This window comes from Cebidichthys violaceus, unplaced genomic scaffold, assembly GCF_023349555.1.
Source record: "Cebidichthys violaceus isolate CVI_PGR_0920_01 unplaced genomic scaffold, fCebVio1.0.p SCAF_4, whole genome shotgun sequence".
Classification (NCBI taxonomy): Eukaryota; Metazoa; Chordata; class Actinopteri; order Perciformes; family Stichaeidae; genus Cebidichthys; species Cebidichthys violaceus.
In genome coordinates this window covers 19,495,815-19,514,546 of record NW_027176594.1, presented here as the reverse complement: position 1 = coordinate 19,514,546, position 18,732 = coordinate 19,495,815, and the positions used below count along the sequence as shown (strand labels likewise).

The following is an 18,732-nucleotide window of genomic DNA, read 5'->3' as shown; positions in this document are numbered from 1 at the left end:
ATTCGGTTTGCAACTGTTTTGCTTTTGTACTTATTAAATATCTTTTGTTATTGAATTAAATTCTCTTATTTAAAAAAAACAAACAATTCTTGTGGTTGCTACTGTTTTCAACTTTTTCTGTGATCAAACATAATTAAGTGTCCGTATGATAGAAAACATTCAGTGTTACTACTTTCACGATAATCATGGTCTATTAAGGGTCATAAGTGATGAACGGCATATTTGTATTAAATACAGTACATCTGGTGCATGGGAACACGTGTCGTCTTTACCTTGTGTTGCGTTGCAGCGCCCTCTTCTGGTTGAGCAGGTGATCAGCAGGGGATTGGCCGGTGTGACGACTCTCCAGCCTCAGCTGTCACACATATGTTCAACATCCACGTTAACCTCCACCTGTTACAGAGAAAAACAGTGAATGTCTCTGATATTCACACCTAATTGGTGTTTTTTATAATGCATTATAAACATACATATAATTTTCTTAAAGCACTGTATATTCATAAGCACTCACACGTATTCATAATGTGTGAGGGACCAGGGTAAGCTGGGAGTGCAGGTAAAGTAGGAAAAAATAGAGATTTTATTCACCCAAAGTATTTACGATAATTAGGATGGGTAACAAAATTAAGCCAAAGTGACAAATCAGAATAACTATATAAACTTAACATGATTGCACTGAAGTCTAAGAATAAGATAATTAAACAGAACTTAGTTTAAAACAACATAGTGAGGGCTCTTCTCAACATAAGACACTCCCTCCCCGTCTCCTAACTGCACGATATATACTGTGCTGGCCAGTCCATAGTTGATTGCAGGGGGTTGAAGACGTTCCTCCTCTGTGGTGCAGATGTAGTGGCTCCTGACAACACCCCTCTTGCTGATGTAGAATGGCACAGTCCAATTGTCCAGGCTGATCTACTTAGGCAGGTGTGACGCAGCTGCTCAGTCTTTTGCCAGAAGGATGGTCAGCCCCAAAACACTGACAGGAAAGTTAACACTTTTAACGTATTATTATCTGGTATAAAGTCATTCAAAACAAGTGTCTTTATGTCTCGCATCATAATTTAAAGAACAGGGAAACGGCACCTTCACTGTGCCTGGTTGATGGTTTGGCTACATAATACTTTATAACAAAATCATATCACATTATAAAGCATTTTATAATGAAAGTCAAGAATGAGAATACTTTATAATTGTTGGTCACTTACTGACAATAATAATTTTTTCACTTTACTTAAAACAAACAATGGCCACTTAGAATAACTTATAATCATATTATAATGTATAATAACAGTGATAATAAAAAGATTATAATGTATTACCACTGTGGGAATTATAATATACTATGATACTAAAGTGACAATTAAGTATTATACTTTTATAAGTCATTATAGAATACTTTTGAATGTGTTATTAAGCGTTATGAATATTTATGATTGCTTATTACTATAAGAGGAAGTGCTATAGGCAGATTATAACGCATCATAAGTTTGTTTACAAGACATGGACGTCATAACATCTTTTAAAGGCTATTATGTAATTATTCTAACAAGAAAAAACGGTTTATATATTCATGTTTTATTTTCGTAAAGGGTTAATTTGCAAAAACTGCAACAAAAAAAAAAGCAAAATGAATAAATGAACTCATTCGGGTGTTTTGTAACTTTTCTTCGTATTGCAATCCCAAAAGCTGTGTTGTAAAAACGATGACATGTATTATGACAGACGTCCCAGCTGACCAATGAGAGAGGAGAGTGACGCTGGAGGCGGAGCCACGATCTCCGGCGGAGAGCTGGGTGTCGCCTGACCGGATGATGACAGAAGTTTTCGCTTTATTGTTGCTACTTTTATCATGCACTCACTCAGACAGTAACCTCGCCGGCGCTCTGACCGCGGTCGGGACTCTCGACTCTGAGCTGCCTTGTGTTTTGCGGAAATAAACTCGCAGAGGCTGTTGCAGACTGCAGTGACATCTGGGAACTTTTGCGTTGAAGAGCGACCCCTTGGCTCCTTATTTGACCGGGGGGGGGGGGGGGGAAGAAGAGCAGGATAGAGCCCGCTGGGCTGACCGAGCCGCCGCTATGGGAAACCGGGGCATGGAAGACCTAATTCCCCTTATCAACAAACTCCAGGACGCCTTCAGCTCCATCGGCCAGAGCTGCAACTTGGACCTGCCGCAGATAGCGGTCGTCGGCGGCCAGAGCGCAGGGAAGAGCTCCGTGTTGGAGAATTTCGTCGGGAGGTTGTACCGTTAATATGGATTCATCTGACGATGTGAATGTGATTCGTTTTCCTCCCGTGACTGTAGTTTGTGGCCCTTGTTGTTCTTTTATTACAAACAGCGCCGAGCTTTTTTGCGTAAAAGTCGCCAACTAAGCACTTGGTTGCGCGCTCCGTTTTGTCGGTGCCTCCCAGTTCCTAACGTTTTTTTTTTTGAAACGGATTCTTTCCATTTTGGAGCTGAGCTATTCACGATCCATAATTACGCATACTACGCTACAGAAAACAGCTGTTGATGGAGAGAAATTGGTTTAAACTGTGTATAAACGTGATGTTAGTCTAGAGCTCCTCGTCCTAGATTTATAGAAATATAACTTTTATATCGGCGCTGATCTGTTCTGTCGCTGATTCATATTAGGCCCAGTCTGTCAAACATTGACAGAGCTTGTTTTCCTTGAGACTGCTTGCCAGCGGTTGTAAACACATCTTTATAGCCTCGCATTACAAAAGGTCAGGTCAATGTTTTACTTTCAAGGGTGAGATATGGCTACTAAAAGATTGTTGGGGGGGGGGGGGGGGGGGGGGGTTCATGATGTCACTGCCAGATAGATAAAGTATTGAAGGAATCAGCACAAATGAAGACGACAGGAGTCTGGGCGCGTCTGCGCTCCCAGCACGCCTGCGCTGCTGAATGCCTTGAGGTTGATGAATGAGTATAAAGGAATTTTGAATGAGTTGTGTGGACCCCAGTTTGATGACAAATAGAAGCAAACTCAACTGTTCCATTAACGCCATATGTTAGGATCACTCTGCTTATACCAACATAGGAAATAACCACTGAGCCAGTTTGTCTGGCAGTTAAAACAAGCCTGGAGGAAAAAAAAAAAAAATCTACTTGTTAGGAAAGGGAAGAGGAAGGAGCCGCCATAGAGGCCTAATGTGAAGATGTCCGCAGCAGCTTTGTGTTTTTATCTCCCAGTGGAGATGTCCAGAAAAAGGGAACACTTGACTCGTCTACATGATTTCACTTGTTGTCCAAGAGAGAGGGAATGTTGATTAGCCCGCCACGTCTCCTTTTTTTTTTTTTTTTTCCCTGTTGCCTTTTGTCTCCGAGTCCCAAGCAGTGGCTGGGGTAGACAGTAGGGGCATTGATGCGTTTGTGCTGGGGTCATCAGTGATGTCACCAGCTGCACTGTCATGTGTATATGACACACTGGGTACCAGATACCCACAGAAGGCTCCTTAGCTGTTTACGTGTTTGTTAATTAGCCTGGAGCCGGTTTGTTCTTTTATTTTTTTTTACTCGAGTAGGTTTTAGTCAGTGCTGCAATAGTTCCCAACCTGTGGGAAGGGACCCCCTCCAATGGGTCACGTGATTAATCTGAGGGGTCACAAGATGATTAATGAGATAAAAGACAAAAATGGAATTATTTCTGTTGTTTGGTAAATATTGGATGGTTTAAAGTATTTAGGAGTCTAGAAAAGCTTCATTTCTCAGGGCCAAAAAGCCACACAGGCTGGGAATATGGTCGCAACTAAAGATTATTGATTTTTTTTTTTTCTTTGGTTTTATCAATTCAAAATGTCTGTTTTTGTCCAACCAACGGTCCAAAATGAAAGAATGTCGGTGTGCAATGAAAGAAAAACAAAATCACCAAAATCTCACAATCAAGAAGCTGAAACCAGATATATTTGGTTACTAAAACAATTCATCAATACTCAAAACTGCTGCCGATGCATTTTGATACAATTTGATTAATCAAGTATTTCAGCTCTAGATAGAAACCAATGATTTACACTATAAAGTGTGGGGAAAAAAAAAAGAAATGACAAAAAGAGCCCACATGCACACATTCGAGGAGCTGCAACAGCGAATGTTTTGGTTGCGATGTTTACGGGATAAATGACACAATGATTTCATTGATTAACCTTCTTGTTGGTCAATGTATTTTTCATGTTGTGCTTTCATAAGTAACAGGAAGAGATGAGGAAAGAGGATGGGAATCGCTGTTGTGTAACATCCTGACTGCTGGTGTCAGCAGTGGACAACAGGCACAGGGTGTGTGTGTCTGTGTCTGTGTGTGTGTGTGTGTGTGTGTGTGTGTGTGTGTGTGTGTGTGTGTGGCCCGCTTAACTTATACTAAAACTCAACTCAGTCGTTGCTGCTGACCCGGCAAACACAGAGACAGAAGGACAGACGGACACGTTCTCATCGTAGCCTGGAGAGATGTGGAGTCGGTGACCTGGAAATGATCACAACTGTATTGAACACGAGTTTCCATTCTGATGAACGTGTGTGTGTGTGTGTGTGTGTGTGTGTGTGTGTGTGTGTGTGTGATGAGAAGGGGAAGCTGAGACACGTTTCCTTCTCTTTGCACCATTTATAATGAACAGGGTTGTAAGTCTATCTTTCCCTTGCATCAATAATGCACACTGGGGATCAATGGTATAACTTGTGCTCTTATTTTGGTAGAAGCTGACACAGATTCAGCACTTTATCATGAGAACGTATGAAGACAAAGGGCTAACGGGATTTTTTTTCCCCACAGTTCGTATGTATTTGCTGAGAGAGAGTATCGTGCTGCTGAATATTTAATCGGGGATCAATGCGAGTGCACTCGATTTCTCTTATTTTAACACTTGATTGTGACATTTTGTGACATTTTGTCCGTTAATGTCCTTGTCCCAAAGTGGTCCGTTTGTACTGAACCTTGTTCTCTCCCTTTCTCTCTCTCAGGGACTTCTTGCCCAGAGGATCTGGCATCGTCACCCGTCGTCCTCTCATCCTCCAGCTGGTCAACAGCAAAGCAGGCAAGTTTTGTACACGAGTCAAACAAGTCGGGGGGGGAAAAGTGCTTTTCAACAGTTAAATCGAATTGAAAGGACGATTGTCGGCACAACTTACAGACCATGCAGTCGTATAACCGTCCAAATGTATACACAAAATGTTTCACACAAGCTGTATTAAGAGTTTACTACAACATGCTGAATGAAATTAATAATTTGATTTCACTCCCTTGAAGTTCCTCTTTGCGCCTTCGCTCTCTGTCCCCTGTTTTAACGCATCTGTTTCTATATTCATCTCCCATCCATCACTCGCCCTCACTCCTGTCCCAATCTCTCACTTTCTCCATGTAGAGTATGCGGAGTTCCTGCACTGTAAGGGGCGTAAGTTTGTGGACTTTGACGAGGTCCGTCTGGAGATTGAAGCAGAGACTGACCGGATCACGGGATCCAACAAGGGCATCTCGTCCATCCCCATCAACCTCCGCGTCTACTCTCCCAATGGTAACACACACACACACACACACACACACACACACACACACACACACACACACACACACAAACTCCGCCTTCTAGATGCGAGTTTTCAACCTCTAATCGATTCCTTTCCTGCCCACTACCCCATCAAACTCTCTCAGTGCTGAACCTGACCCTGATCGACCTGCCGGGGATGACCAAAGTGGCCGTGGGGGACCAGCCTCAGGACATCGAGCACCAGATCAGGGACATGCTGATGCAGTTCATCACCAAGGAGAGCTGTCTGATCCTGGCCGTCACCCCGGCCAACACTGACCTGGCCAACTCCGACGCCCTCAAGATTTCCAAGGAGGTGGACCCTCAGGGTAAGGGGACCTCGTGAGACCTCGAGGCCTCAAGTTAATCTGTCTTTGATACCTTTTCTTCTGCCTCGGCTCTAATTTGGTACAAAGCTAATTACTTTTTTGCTGTGTCTTGCAGCCATTATCACTCTTCTTTCTATTAATATTTGCCTCCGTTGCAGGGGCCGACTCGTCAGAATAATTAACAGTTGCATTATTAAAAGACTTCCTGGCAGCATAGATGTATTGAATACGATTAATAGAGATATATTTTAAATTGAATCACCTTCTAGTTGGTCTTTCTTTCATTCAATCCAGAAGATGTTATTAAAAGTACAGGCGTTTAACTGTAGAGTGGCTAATAACTGCAGCTGAGCAGTTTTCCCCTTAACGTTCCATCTAATAATTAAATATGATCAATATAGCAAATTATCCGTGTAAATCCTAAAATCCCTGTTTGACATGTTTGAATACAAGAACTTCAGTATTATCAGTGACGCCCGTCTTTAGGTCTGCGGACCATTGGTGTGATCACCAAGCTGGACCTGATGGACGAGGGGACGGACGCCAGAGACATCCTGGAAAACAAACTGCTGCCGCTCCGCAGAGGTGAGACCACACACACACACACACACACACACACAGACAGACAGACAGACAGACAGACAGACAGACAGACACTATAACTTCTCAACATGGCGACTGCTAAGCTAACAGCGTTAACAGTGCTAACGACAGTTCTGACAGAGCTCGCTGTTTTTAGTCTTAAGCCATAAAGAATGGGCCTCGTCTGTATTTCTCTTTAGGTTACATCGGGGTGGTGAACCGCAGTCAAAAGGACATCGATGGAAAGAAAGACATTCGCGCCGCTCTGGCTGCTGAGAGGAAGTTCTTCCTGTCCCACCCTGCATACAGACACATTGCCGAACGCATGGGCACATCACACCTGCAGAAGACCCTCAATCAGGTAAGCGATTTCTGGCATGTTTTCAATAGTTTTTTTGTGTATCGGTGCTGCGCTGAACTGAAACTACACTAATTCATTGAGTAAGTAGGTGTTTGTGTTTTAGCTTGGATGGATTTGTTTCTTTTCTGTTTATCATATTGATATTCTAAGCGAGTGCTTCCCTAAAAAAAAGCACATGATGAAAAATAAAAACGGATCTCCTCAGCTTTAACATTTTCCCTTAAGTCATATTTTAAAAATGGACAAAGGGACTTATTGTATAACTTTGGGAAAAAATATATTATTTCTGTGTCGTTCCAGCAACTTACCAACCACATTCGAGACACATTGCCGGGGTTACGCAGTAAGCTGCAAAGCCAGCTGTTGTCGCTGGAGAAAGAGGTGGAGGAGTACAAGAACTTCCGCCCCGACGACCCCACACGCAAGACCAAGGCCTTGCTCCAGTCAGTACAAGCGCGTGCCGACGCTCGCAGACACACAAGTTGCATTATATCGAGACGTTTCGACATTTCTTTGTCTACTACTTGCAATCCGTAGGATGGTGCAGCAGTTTGGCGTGGACTTTGAGAAGTGCATCGAGGGATCTGGGGATCAGGTGGACACCTCCAACTTGTCAGGTGGAGCAAAGATCAACCGCATCTTCCATGAGCGCTTTCCCTTCGAGCTAGTGAAGGTGACCTTTTCTATGTTTTGTAAATGATCTTAAATGATGATTGATTAGATGATTAATTAGTCTGGTAGTGCCTTTAATTTGAGTGTAGTATAGTTATGAATTTCAGCAGGTTTTGACTTTAACTTAAGTTATAAGTCACATATTTTTACATTTGGCGAGGAATTGCTCTCTTTTATTTTGCTGTTGACAAACCAACTGTGTCAAAGGATTGTTAGTTTCTTACAAGTGGCTCAATCAGTGATACTTAAGTTAATAATGTGCTCCGACTGTTTCGTGTTTACAGTACTTATGCGGCAATCTTTACAAATACTGGTTATATTGTAACTATGTTGCCTAAGCTCTCATAAATCCAGCGCTAAGAAAGGGAACACAAACCACAGACCATCCCTTCTGTCTGGCCTCGTGTGTGTGTGTGTGTGTGTCAGGATACGTCAATAAGTAGACTTCATTTTTGCAAAGAACAAATACAATCTAAGCCTTTTCTGCCCCGCGTCGTAGATGGAGTTTGATGAGAAGGAGCTGAGGAGGGAGATCAGTTACGCCATCAAGAACATTCACGGAGTCAGGCAAGCCTGCAGACATTACACCACGTTTTGCACACATTTGTCTTCGCTGTCTTTACGTCTTCTCTCAGACGTTCGGTCTTCTCTGTCTTCAGGTGTCAGTGTACGCTTTTGTTTTTCATGTCCCCCCCTTAAAGAGTAACTTTGGTATTTTTCTACCTGGACCCTAATTTCCCATGTTTTTGTGTTTTTAGTGACCAATGGAGACAAACATTTTTTAAATTGGTCCATTATTGAGCGACAGATGCTAGACGGGCTGCAATGTAACCGCTCAGAGCAACTGTTCACGGTCAATGTACGTCCACTGAAGGTGCTCGTTTCTGCCGCTGACGGGCTCAGATGTTATTATAAGTGTCTGACAACATTATGGAAAGGAACCCACAGAGAAACGGAACGTTTTCCTTTAGCTTTAGCTTGATCCGAGCCCGTTTGTTACTGTGTGTCTCGCTTGGAAAAGTCTCGTTCTGAAGTGTGCAAGAGAACTTGGAAATGTTGAAGTGCCCTCTCATCCATCCGCATGCCAAACTACCTCTTCCACAGCCATTGGCAGTTGTGCGATTTGTTATTTACAGTAGTTTAATTAGTTTTTACCCCGACCCAGATTCCACAAAGACCCGCCCTATCCTTTATAAAGGTGGCAGCCCTTTTTCTTTTTTTTTAATGTTCCTTTATGGAATAAAATTACAGATCCTTTGGAGATTCCACTTCTGATGTGGTGTCATAATTAAACCTAGTTTTATCCTTAATGCTGATATGGCCCACTGATTAAGAAGAAAGCAATCTGAGCCTTTCAGGGGCTCTTAGTGGATGTACAATGATGGTGAGAAGATTACGCTGCAGCCCATTTAGCGGCTCCCGTCTGCAGCGCTGTCGCTCAATACGGGACCAATTTCAAAAATTGTTGTCATTTAGACACAAAAAAACATGGTCCAGGTTGAAAAATACCAAAGTTACCCTTTAAGTGTTGCCGTCTCTTCTGTCTGTCTTTGTCCTCTTTCATCTGTTTCATATTTTTCTTTAGTCTCCTTGGCTGCTTTTTAGCCTCATAGCGGTCTTCCACTCTATTTGTTCTAGTTTTTCTTTCACAACTCCTCATTCGGTCCTCGTCAGTGTGTGTGTGTGTGTGTGTGCTCATGTCTTCCTCCATCGGTGTGCCTGTCTCTTTCTCTTCCACGTCTCCATGTCTGTCTTGTCTGTATGTCCTTCAGGACAGGCCTGTTCACCCCAGACCTGGCGTTTGAGGCCATAGTGAAAAAGCAGATCATTAAGCTGAAAGAGCCCTGTCTGAAATGCATCGACCTGGTCATCCAGGAGCTCATCAACACATTCAGACAGTGCACTAATAAGGTATCGCTGCACGGTCTCCTGCCTGGCTGCCACACCCGTACTACATACACACCCCAGAGACCAGCCAACTTTAGAGCTGCCAGAGGCCATTTTTGGTGCCAAACTGCTGTATAAAGCAGCCGTTTTAGTTTTTCAGCTATGTGCTTTTGGACGTCATTTCGGCATCTTGGAATAAAAAAAAAAGAAAAAAAAAAAGGGGATGAATTCAAAGATAAAGGTTGAGTTTTTTACAGTCCTGCTTTGAAGTTCACTTGCATGAACATCAGTGGATGTATTTGAATTCCCTGGCTGTACTGCAGTGCACTGGAGTGGTGTCTCTGAGAGGCTGTGTGGTTAGAAACAGACGGGATGTGACATGTTCCTGTACAGGTTCATTACAAAACAAGCTGCAGGCATTGGTTTTAGGCTACAGCTGAAACTAAAAACTGCTGTCATGCACAGTAGTGCTCAAAAGTGGTCCCACAACTGACATCGCCATCCATAGAATCGTGACGCTAGCATGGCTTATAAGCTGTAGGCTGACTGATAAACACCTGCAGCTTGTTTCTGTTATGTACATGAAGTAGAACTAACTAAATACCTGTTTTGTTTTTTTTCTCATGTTCCTCAATCTCCATCCTCATTCTTTTCCTTTTTTTTTTAAACTCTTTCTTTTCTCCCCAAACTATCGCATCCCTCTTGGGCTTTCATTTTTTTTCTGCCACCGTTCCCTTCTCCCCTCATCATGACCCGTGCTACACCACCACCACCACCACCACCACCACCTCCTCCTCCTCCTTCACCCGACATAAAAACCTCCAACTCCCGTGATGCCTCACCACAGGACAGGCCTGTTCACCCCAGACCTGGCGTTTGAGGCCATAGTGAAAAAGCAGATCATTAAGCTGAAAGACCCCTGTCTGAAATGTGTCGACCTCGTCGTCACCGAGCTTGTCACCCTGATCAGGAAGTGCACTGAAAAGGTAAACAGGAGCAGCGGAGCGACAGATGAATACACACACACACAGAGAGAGAGAGAGAGAGAGAGAGAGAGAGAGAGAGAGAGAGAGAGAGAGAGAGAGAAAAGACATGTGAGTGATGGAGAGCAGTCAAAGAAAGGAAAGGGGACTCACAAAAATGTAATCGACTAACTTGTCGCTGTCTCTTATTGTTGATCGTTCCCCTTCACCGCTGCTTAAAGGCTTCACTCAGCACACGTCTCACCCCCCCACCCCCCCCCCCCCTTTACCGCGTGGTTCCCTCTCTAATGACGAACTGATCCTGGATCCCTACCAGCCCACTTACCCAATCAGCACTGCAACTGGTGATTTACGTAACAACCCCATCCACCCTGCCTCACTTATCAAATCAGATCCCTGCTCTCACAGTAAGAAATGTGGCTGCTTAGAAATGGCACGACTGTGGCTGTTTTCCACCCTGTCCTGTCCAGGGAGATTTGAATGCATTATCCTCCGATACACCCGTTTCTGCACCACTGACACCAACAATGTAATCCCCCTCCCCTCCCCTACCAAACCCTCATCTCTTCCTGGACTTTAACCTGATCTTCTTCCCCCACTTCCTCCCTGATTTGCTGAGACTCCCTATCAGCTTGAGATGACGCTATGCTAATGCTCACTGTTTTCTTTCATTTTGAACCGCTTCATTTGCGATCACAACATCTATAGTTGGAATCTCAAGCTGGTATGGAGCTCGTTAGTGCATGCCTCCACAGTCTTAATGTGTCAACATGTCCTGCCTCACGGTGTGTGTTTATACTGCATCTTTGCCGTCGGTGGTTGGGTGTAGCTGCTTGTGAGGATACTTGGTCTTTGCAGTGTTGCGTAAGTCTATACAGGTGTGTGTGTCCTGTAATCACGGTGGCTGCAGCAGTGTGTGTGTGTGTGTGTGTGTGTGTTGTCTGTGTGTGGGTCAACAGCTGGGATCCTACCCTCGACTGAGAGAAGAGACAGAGAGGATCGTCACCACCTACGTCAGAGAGAGAGACAGCAAGACCAAAGACCAGGTGTGTGTGTGTGTGTGTGTGTGTGTGTGTGTGTGTGACGGAGAGAGAAAGATGCAGCCCACATTTGTATAATTTCACCTTTTTGTGAACATAACATGTTTGATGATCTGTCTCTCAGGTGCTGCTGTTGATTGACATTGAGCTCTCCTACATCAACACTAATCATGAGGACTTCATTGGATTTGCCAAGTAAGATACTTCCTCGAGATACTTATTGAAACAAGTAGGTGATTAATTGGTTAGGCAATTGACAGAAAACGAATCTGCAACTTTTGATTTTCTGTTATCCATTGTTTTTCATGCAAAGATTTGTTGGTTTCATCTCCTGAAATGTGAGATTTTGATGCATCTCTTTGCCATATATGACACTAAATCTTTACGTTTCTTCACTGTCGGCTGTATAAAACAAGCTGTTTCAATAATGGATCTAATATAGATAAAATAATGGATAACTTTCACTATTTTCAAATATTTTGTTGATCAAAAAAATGAATCTGCAGATAATTGATGAATCAATCAATTAGAAAAAAAAAAAATCAACATTAGGTGCTTTATTCTCCAACATCCAGCCCCGTAAAGCGTAGATCAGTCAAATGTAAAGACCATTATGCTCTCCATCTGAAATTATTAAAATGTTTTGTAGTAATATTTGTAATATTTTTCAGCATTTCTGTAATAATATAGACCAAACTAAGAAAACTATGGGCAGAATTTATGAAAAATAATCATTAGTTGTTGCCCTAGGTCATATCAGAATTATCTAAATAATAATATGTGCTTTTGTTCGGCTACCCCTTCATCCTCGGGTGTTACACCAATTTCTTTCTCCTGCAGTGCTCAGCAAAGGACTGCTGCTAACGCCACCAAGAAGAGAGTCATGCCCAATCAGGTGAGTCTCCCGTTTCAACAGATGCACCGTATAAAGCCCTCACACTGTAGCATCATAGCAGCTGCTTTCTCCTGCTGGTCTTTTATTTCCCGTTCTCTCTGTCGATGTCTCAGCCTGTCTTTCCTGTCATCATTGCCCTTTTGTTGCTTCACATTTACACACACTCTTGTCTGTGCCCCTGTTGTCTTTTTTATTTCCCTTTCCTCTTTCTCCTCCTCTGTTCCTGCTTTTTTTTTTTTTTTTTGGCCCAGGGAGAGATTCTTGTAAGTACCGTACCCCCCCCACCCCCGCACCTCCACTTGACACTTCCTCTTTGGGTGGGTGGGGGAGTCTACGGTCATTCAGGCCCATACCGAGAAACAAGACTTGGGCTCCTCGATGAAGAAGGGGGAAGCGAAAGCGTTTCACTCAAGGATGAATCATGAGAACTGGATACCATGTACCAAGATGGCCGCCAGTCCTTCCAGTTTTCAAAGTTTCTCACCCGGCGAATAGGCCGAGAGATTTTTCTTCTCATCCTGTTTTGGTCCCGTGTTGTTGTTGTTATCATATGTGGGATATGGTGGAACATAAGCAGCCCGTCTTGTTATCCATCGCTCTGATTCTTACATAGTGGTGTGAACACATAACCTGCGTGGGTCACAAAGTAAGCCAGCGGTTTGAATTCATGACGTGACTGACCGCTTCAGCCCTCATTAAACTATTCCCAAAGAGTCAGCCTGCAGACAAGATCAGGTGTATATTGATGTGCGACCGTTGACTTTATTTAACTATCTATACATGTGCATAGACATAAGTGAGACCTGCCTAAAAGTAGATTGGGTGTCTGAAATAAATGACAAAAAAACGTCCTCTTTGGCGCCTAGCTCGCCGAAACAGCCCTAATTATTATAGTGTGTGTTATGCAGAATACGCACACAACGCCACATCAGCACCACCCAAGCAGACGCCGTGGACATGTTAAAAGTACAATAGTTATGGTTAAAAATACCTCAGTGAAATTACCGAATTTAAAAAAAAAAATACTCAAAAAGTAGGCCGAAAAACAATTAAGTTACAGTAACAAAAGTAAATGTACTGTGTTACTTCCACCCCTGATTGTCCCTGTGTGTCTGTTCACTTTGTCTCGTCCGTCAGTGTGACACAGAGAGGGATGCAGAGAAGGTGATTCTCACTAGAGCCCGTCATTCATTTCCAGCCTCTACGTTTGTGGTGTATTTATGGGTTGATCTGACTGCACTGTGCTCTTTTATTTCTTAATGAATACTGCTGCTCCTGCATGGCTGTTGTGCTGCACATCGATATATACACGACTATATCTTCTCTTTCATGTGTTTTCTAGTGTTCTGTTTGCTTTCTGTAGATACGTTCTACCCCTCTCGTGAGGGTGTGTAGTTTCTTCAACTGTTGGGCTCTCGCACGCAGGTGATCCGCAGAGGCTGGCTCACTATCAACATCAGTATCATGAAGGGGGGATCCAAGGACTACTGGTTTGTCCTGACTGCTGAGTCTCTCTCCTGGTACAAAGATGAGGAGGTAAGGCCGCTCACGGGACAGTAAATGCAGGAAAACGTTTTGTTTACTCGCCTTATAAAGTAAAGAGTTATTACTGTAACACTACAGTAAATCTGTAGTCATCATGTGCCACAGGATCCAACTTGTCGCACTCACTTGAAGTTGCTCCGGTGAGTTGATGGTTTATTTGTTACAGTCTGCCTTCTTTTATATGTGTCATTGCGTCACTGTGTCCTATCAGGAGAAAGAGAAGAAGTACATGCTGCCTCTCGACAACCTGAAGCTGAGAGATGTGGAGAAGGGCTTCATGTCCAGCAAACATGTCTTCGCCATCTTCAACACTGAACAGAGGTGTGGATGCTGTGATCCTCTAAATCAATCGTGTTTAAGGTGTTCTGATATTTGGTTAATGTGTGTGTGTGTGTGTGTGTGTGTGTGTGTTTTACAGAAATGTGTATAAAGACCTGCGTCAGATTGAGCTGGCATGTGACACTCAGGAGGACGTTGACAGCTGGAAGGCTTCGTTCCTCAGAGCTGGTGTTTACCCAGAGAAAGACCAGGTACACACACGAGTGTATTCACAGTTTAAATACTGCAGGCGGGTTAACACGGCGTATTAACAAAGGAGTCCGGTATTTCTTTTGAAGTGTGGCGTAAGGATATTTAAAGATACACGGCACATTGTGACTAACGTTTAGCAGAGAGATCCGTCAGCTGTTTGCATATATTTGTGACCAAGACCACTGCTTCGAAGCTTAATGGTCTATCAATCCAACATGCAAAGTTGAAAAATATAGTTTTGAAAAATGCATTTGAAGGGATTTAAACATGCGAACAAAACGTCTCTGCGTCGGCGTCCCTCACGTCTCCTTCTCTTGTCTCGGTCTCCTCCAGCCTGAGAGCGAAGACGCGATGAATCCCAGCGACACCGTGTCCATGGACCCGCAGCTGGAGCGGCAGGTGGAGACCATCCGCAACCTGGTGGACTCGTACATCGGCATCGTCAACAAGTCCATCAGAGACCTCATGCCCAAGACCATCATGCACCTCATGATCAACAGCGTACGTCTTCTGTCTCTTTTACCCACCGATCACACTGTAGACCTAGAGACCTAGGTCACTCCCTCTTGCCTTGCTGTCTTAACTTCCTCTTTTTGTCTCCCATCTCCAGGCGAAGGACTTCATCCACTCTGAGCTGCTGGCCTACCTGTACTCGGCCGGGGACCAGGGCAGTTTGATGGAGGAGTCGGCGGAGCAGGCTCAGAGGAGAGATGAGATGCTGAGGATGTATCATGCTTTGAAAGAGGCGCTGGTCCTCATCGGAGACATCACCACCACCACCATTTCTACCCCGGTGCCTCCACCAGTGGACGACAACTGGATCCCCAAGGACCCAAGGTGACAAACGTGATTCAACACAAATACGTCGGCCGATAACGGCTTCCTGCCGATATATCTGTGTAAACAGGCCAGAGTGCAGTCGTGCCGAGGTATTTTAGAAACAGAGTCGCCATTACATACTTTGGCCACAGGAGGCCACTGTTGATTTTTCTACTGTACAATGTCCTGATTATGAATCCTGGTAAAAGAAAAAAAATCTAAGGAATAAAGATTGCTGTCATGTGTTTACGTAAACAAAATCACCATCGGCCTAAAAAAATCAGCCGAGCAGTAGGATGCACAAAAACTGTCACAATCAGTAAACAGACTATCACTTCTACCTCTTAATCAGCGTCACGTTATTTCTTCGCATATTTCACAAAATGCACACCAAAATAGCTCCAGGTTCATGTTCACAAATAATGTTGTATTTAATATATTATCCCTAATTATAATCCTCATATTTGCATAAGCCGCCAGTCAAAAAATATGCATAACACCGATATAGAGAACACGAATAACGTATCAACAAACATAAAATAATGTAAAATGTGACTCTTCACTCTAAAGCGTTCTGTCTCTCTTGTGTCAGTCCTCCACCGGCGTCCCGCCCCGCCTCAGCAACAGCGGCCCCTCCCAGCCGACCCCCAGGGGTGCGGGGGCCCACCCCGGGCCCTCCACCCCCTCTCAACCCCTCGCCGGCATTCGGAGTGCCGCCCGTGCCGTCGCGACCGCCGGGCCAAACGGCCTATTCAGGCGATCCTAACTCTGGCGTTGTGCCTCTTATCCCTTCCAGGCCGGCCCGCGTGCCTCCTGCACTGCCTCCCGGGATTCCCAGGTACGATCGTAAACACACACACGCACACACACACACACACACACACACACACACACACATTTGATGGCTTTCGTGGTGACTTTGGTACTGCTGCTGGTGAAGGGTTGCCCCGTACGCTCTGGCTTTTGGTGTTTTGGGAATCTTTGGTGCATGACTATCTGATGATATTATTCCTTGCATGTTTCTTCGCCCCTTCCCCTCCCCCCCCCCCCCCCTCCCCCTCTCCCCCCCCCTCTCTTTCTGCAGCAGAAGACCTCCGGCTGCTCCCAACCGGCCCACTGTCATACGTCCTTCAGAGCCCTCCCTGCTTGACTAGAAGCACACACACATACAAAATAAACCCTTTTTGTTTACACTTTTATATTTCTCCTGAGCAGAGATACTCATCATTCTTCCATGAATATTCCTATAACTACAAACTTTGTCCTACTGTAACTGGTAATCTGATGCTGTTTTAGTCTGTGCATTTCAGAAACATATATGTACTTTTGACTTAATATGTAGGTAGCTTTTTTTTTTTTTAACAAGGAATATGACATTTTCTGAGTTCAGTATCATGAAAAGGGATACATTTGATGATGTTATTGACTTAAAGATTATGAACCAGCAAGTCATCTTTTGCTGTTTCATTTGAAATGGAATGTGTCTTTAAACGATTCATAACTTTTATATAATGGTAAGAAAACTATTTTAGAGGTAATGTGTTTGTGAGTTGTATACTTGCTAACGTTTTGTCAGTAATCTTACACACTAAGCACCTCATTAAGTAAGCAGCACTTTTCTCTCTTCATTGATGGTTGATTTTCAAAGCTTATTATGAGCTTATTAAATTCAGACTGACCGATGGAATTTGTATGCTTCGATGTTTTTGGGCTGATCACTTTATTAGAAGATTTTTCAGTTATTGGTTTTGGTGTTTCTCTTGTGGACCAATTAAAATGAGGAGGAGGAGGAGGAGGAGGAGGAGGAGGAGGAGGAAGGGTGCTGGGAACACAGGTGTCTTCTAGTGTATTACTGATAATTATGCTCTAGTTCAGACGGTTACCTCCGACCACTGCTCATTCTTAAAGAAATATGTATCCAAGTGCCTTGAGCAAAAATAATTTTGTAATTAAAAAAAAAAAAAAAGCCATAATGAAAAAAAGGCTGATGTTTGGAAAAGGGCCTTCAGAAGGTGCGTGACGTGATGGACTGAATAAAGGAATAGAAACAGACGGTGTGGTGGCTGGTGCTCGTCCTTGCTGTTAAGACATTCTTTTCTCAAATTCTCACGCACCACCAAGCCTCTCTTCGTCTGCTTTGTTGTTGTTGGATCTGTGGTCGTCCGTGCACGTGACGGTCAACATGTAGTACATGTACCTGCTGTCACTGTGTGCGACCGTCGGCGTACAGTTCAGTGAGTATTACGCAACAGAGTCCAGGTCGAGACCTTTTGACTTGCATGAGAGCCAAGCGGAGACAGCCGTGCAGAACAAGAACGTTTCACTTTTCTGCGAGCAGCCTGGCATGACCTCCCCACCTTCCTTCCTTCCTTCCTTCCTTCCTTCCTTCCTTCCTCCCTCACTCACTCACTGTATGACGGAGCTGTGGGTTGCCGTGGTAACCGTGGTTGCCAACGGCAACACACAGTAGAGACAGTGTTACTCGTTCCTTTTGGGCCGGGCAGGAATGACTGAAGGTATGCAGTCTTACTCCTGTTCTCCGGAGATCTGTTCCTCCTCCGTTGTGTCTGTCAGCTGCTACTAATCCACTTAAGAACACAAACTGAGCGTAGAAATCTTTGCATGGTGTTCTCCCACAGGCGACCTCCACACGTCCCATCTCGTCCCAACCACTGGTGAAGGAAACCCAAGGTGTCGAGCACTCCGACTTGGACCCAAGGGCTGGAAGAGTCTGGCTTCAGAAGTTCAGGCGTACCAAAGCGTCACTGTTGTCCAGAGCTGTTCCTATGTCCTCACTCTGTTGATGCTTTGTTTTTTTATTAGACATTTAAAGAAGGTAAAGATGCAGGATTATGACAATGGATGTGGCTGGATCATCTTCTATGTGTTAGGCTTGCCTGTTCACAACGTAACCGATCACCGCTGTACATACGGGTGTGTTATTAATGTTATTAACGTATGCTGTAGTTCAATAATCATCCGTTTTTCTCTTTTTTTAATAGTACTACTGAAATACTTTGTCTCATAATCCCTCACTTGAGATGTCTGCCAAACCTGAGCGTGGATGAGTCGACAAGGAAACTGTAGAAAAATGTGTCAAATTAAAACATCAAGAAACTGTATCATGAAATATTGTTTCTTTAGTCTTATTTCTCCATAGACGAGACTAAAGAATAACGTATTGAACACTCTTGCAAATGGTTTTTTTCTTATATTGCTATATACTGTACAGTCTGATAATTCATACTATGAACAATACATTTAACTCATGAGCTCCTCTCACAGCCACATGTGTCACTTTACACTTCAATATAAAGCAGAAATGCCTCAATGTAGTAACTTGGCAATTTGATAAAATCCAGTGTTTTTCAGATATTACTAGTCACCAACAAGTGAATAGTAACATCTAATCAAACATACCTGGTATTTAAGCTCTGTACCAACTTCAACTTAATGTCAGATAATGCCAAAGTTGTTTTTGACTGTGTGTTTATAGGTTTTGAAGGTCAGACGTTAGGGGGTGCCACCACAGCAGAAATACAGAACTGTATTCTGATCGCTTCCTCTT

General features: G+C 43.7%; 1 protein-coding gene across 3 annotated transcripts; it reads left to right on the top strand.

The window, feature by feature from the left end:
• Window positions 1-1,794: 1,794 nt before the first annotated feature.
• On the top strand, window positions 1,795-17,216 carry dnm2b (dynamin 2b). Of its 3 annotated transcripts, none has more exons than XM_068726895.1 (20): window positions 1,795-2,242; window positions 4,958-5,031; window positions 5,359-5,508; window positions 5,646-5,849; window positions 6,336-6,434; window positions 6,632-6,792; window positions 7,093-7,235; window positions 7,330-7,465; window positions 7,964-8,031; window positions 10,199-10,337; window positions 11,294-11,380; window positions 11,499-11,569; window positions 12,215-12,269; window positions 13,695-13,805; window positions 14,026-14,135; window positions 14,233-14,344; window positions 14,679-14,846; window positions 14,956-15,182; window positions 15,757-16,002; window positions 16,249-17,216. In XM_068726895.1, exons 1-20 carry the CDS (start codon window positions 2,082-2,084, stop codon window positions 16,316-16,318), a joined length of 2,592 nt encoding a protein of 863 aa, XP_068582996.1. In that variant the 5' UTR covers window positions 1,795-2,081; the 3' UTR covers window positions 16,319-17,216. The 3 variants fall into 3 exon arrangements, with proteins under 3 accessions (XP_068582996.1, XP_068582995.1, XP_068582994.1); XM_068726894.1 differs by lacking the exon at window positions 10,199-10,337 and adding an exon at window positions 9,237-9,375 and having other exon boundaries at window positions 1,796-2,242; window positions 16,252-17,216; XM_068726893.1 differs by lacking the exon at window positions 10,199-10,337 and adding an exon at window positions 9,237-9,375 and having other exon boundaries at window positions 1,796-2,242.
• Window positions 17,217-18,732: the final 1,516 nt, after the last annotated feature.

Bases quoted from the DNA above. Each gene is read 5' to 3' on its own strand.
- dnm2b (XM_068726895.1), top strand. From the start codon at position 2,082: ATGGGAAACCGGGGCATGGAAGACCTAATTCCCCTTATCAACAAACTC. The intron at 8,032-10,198 runs GCAAGCCTGCAG...GCCTCACCACAG, and splicing joins AAGAACATTCACGGAGTCAG to GACAGGCCTGTTCACCCCAG. The intron at 14,136-14,232 runs GTGTGGATGCTG...TGTGTTTTACAG, and splicing joins ATCTTCAACACTGAACAGAG to AAATGTGTATAAAGACCTGC.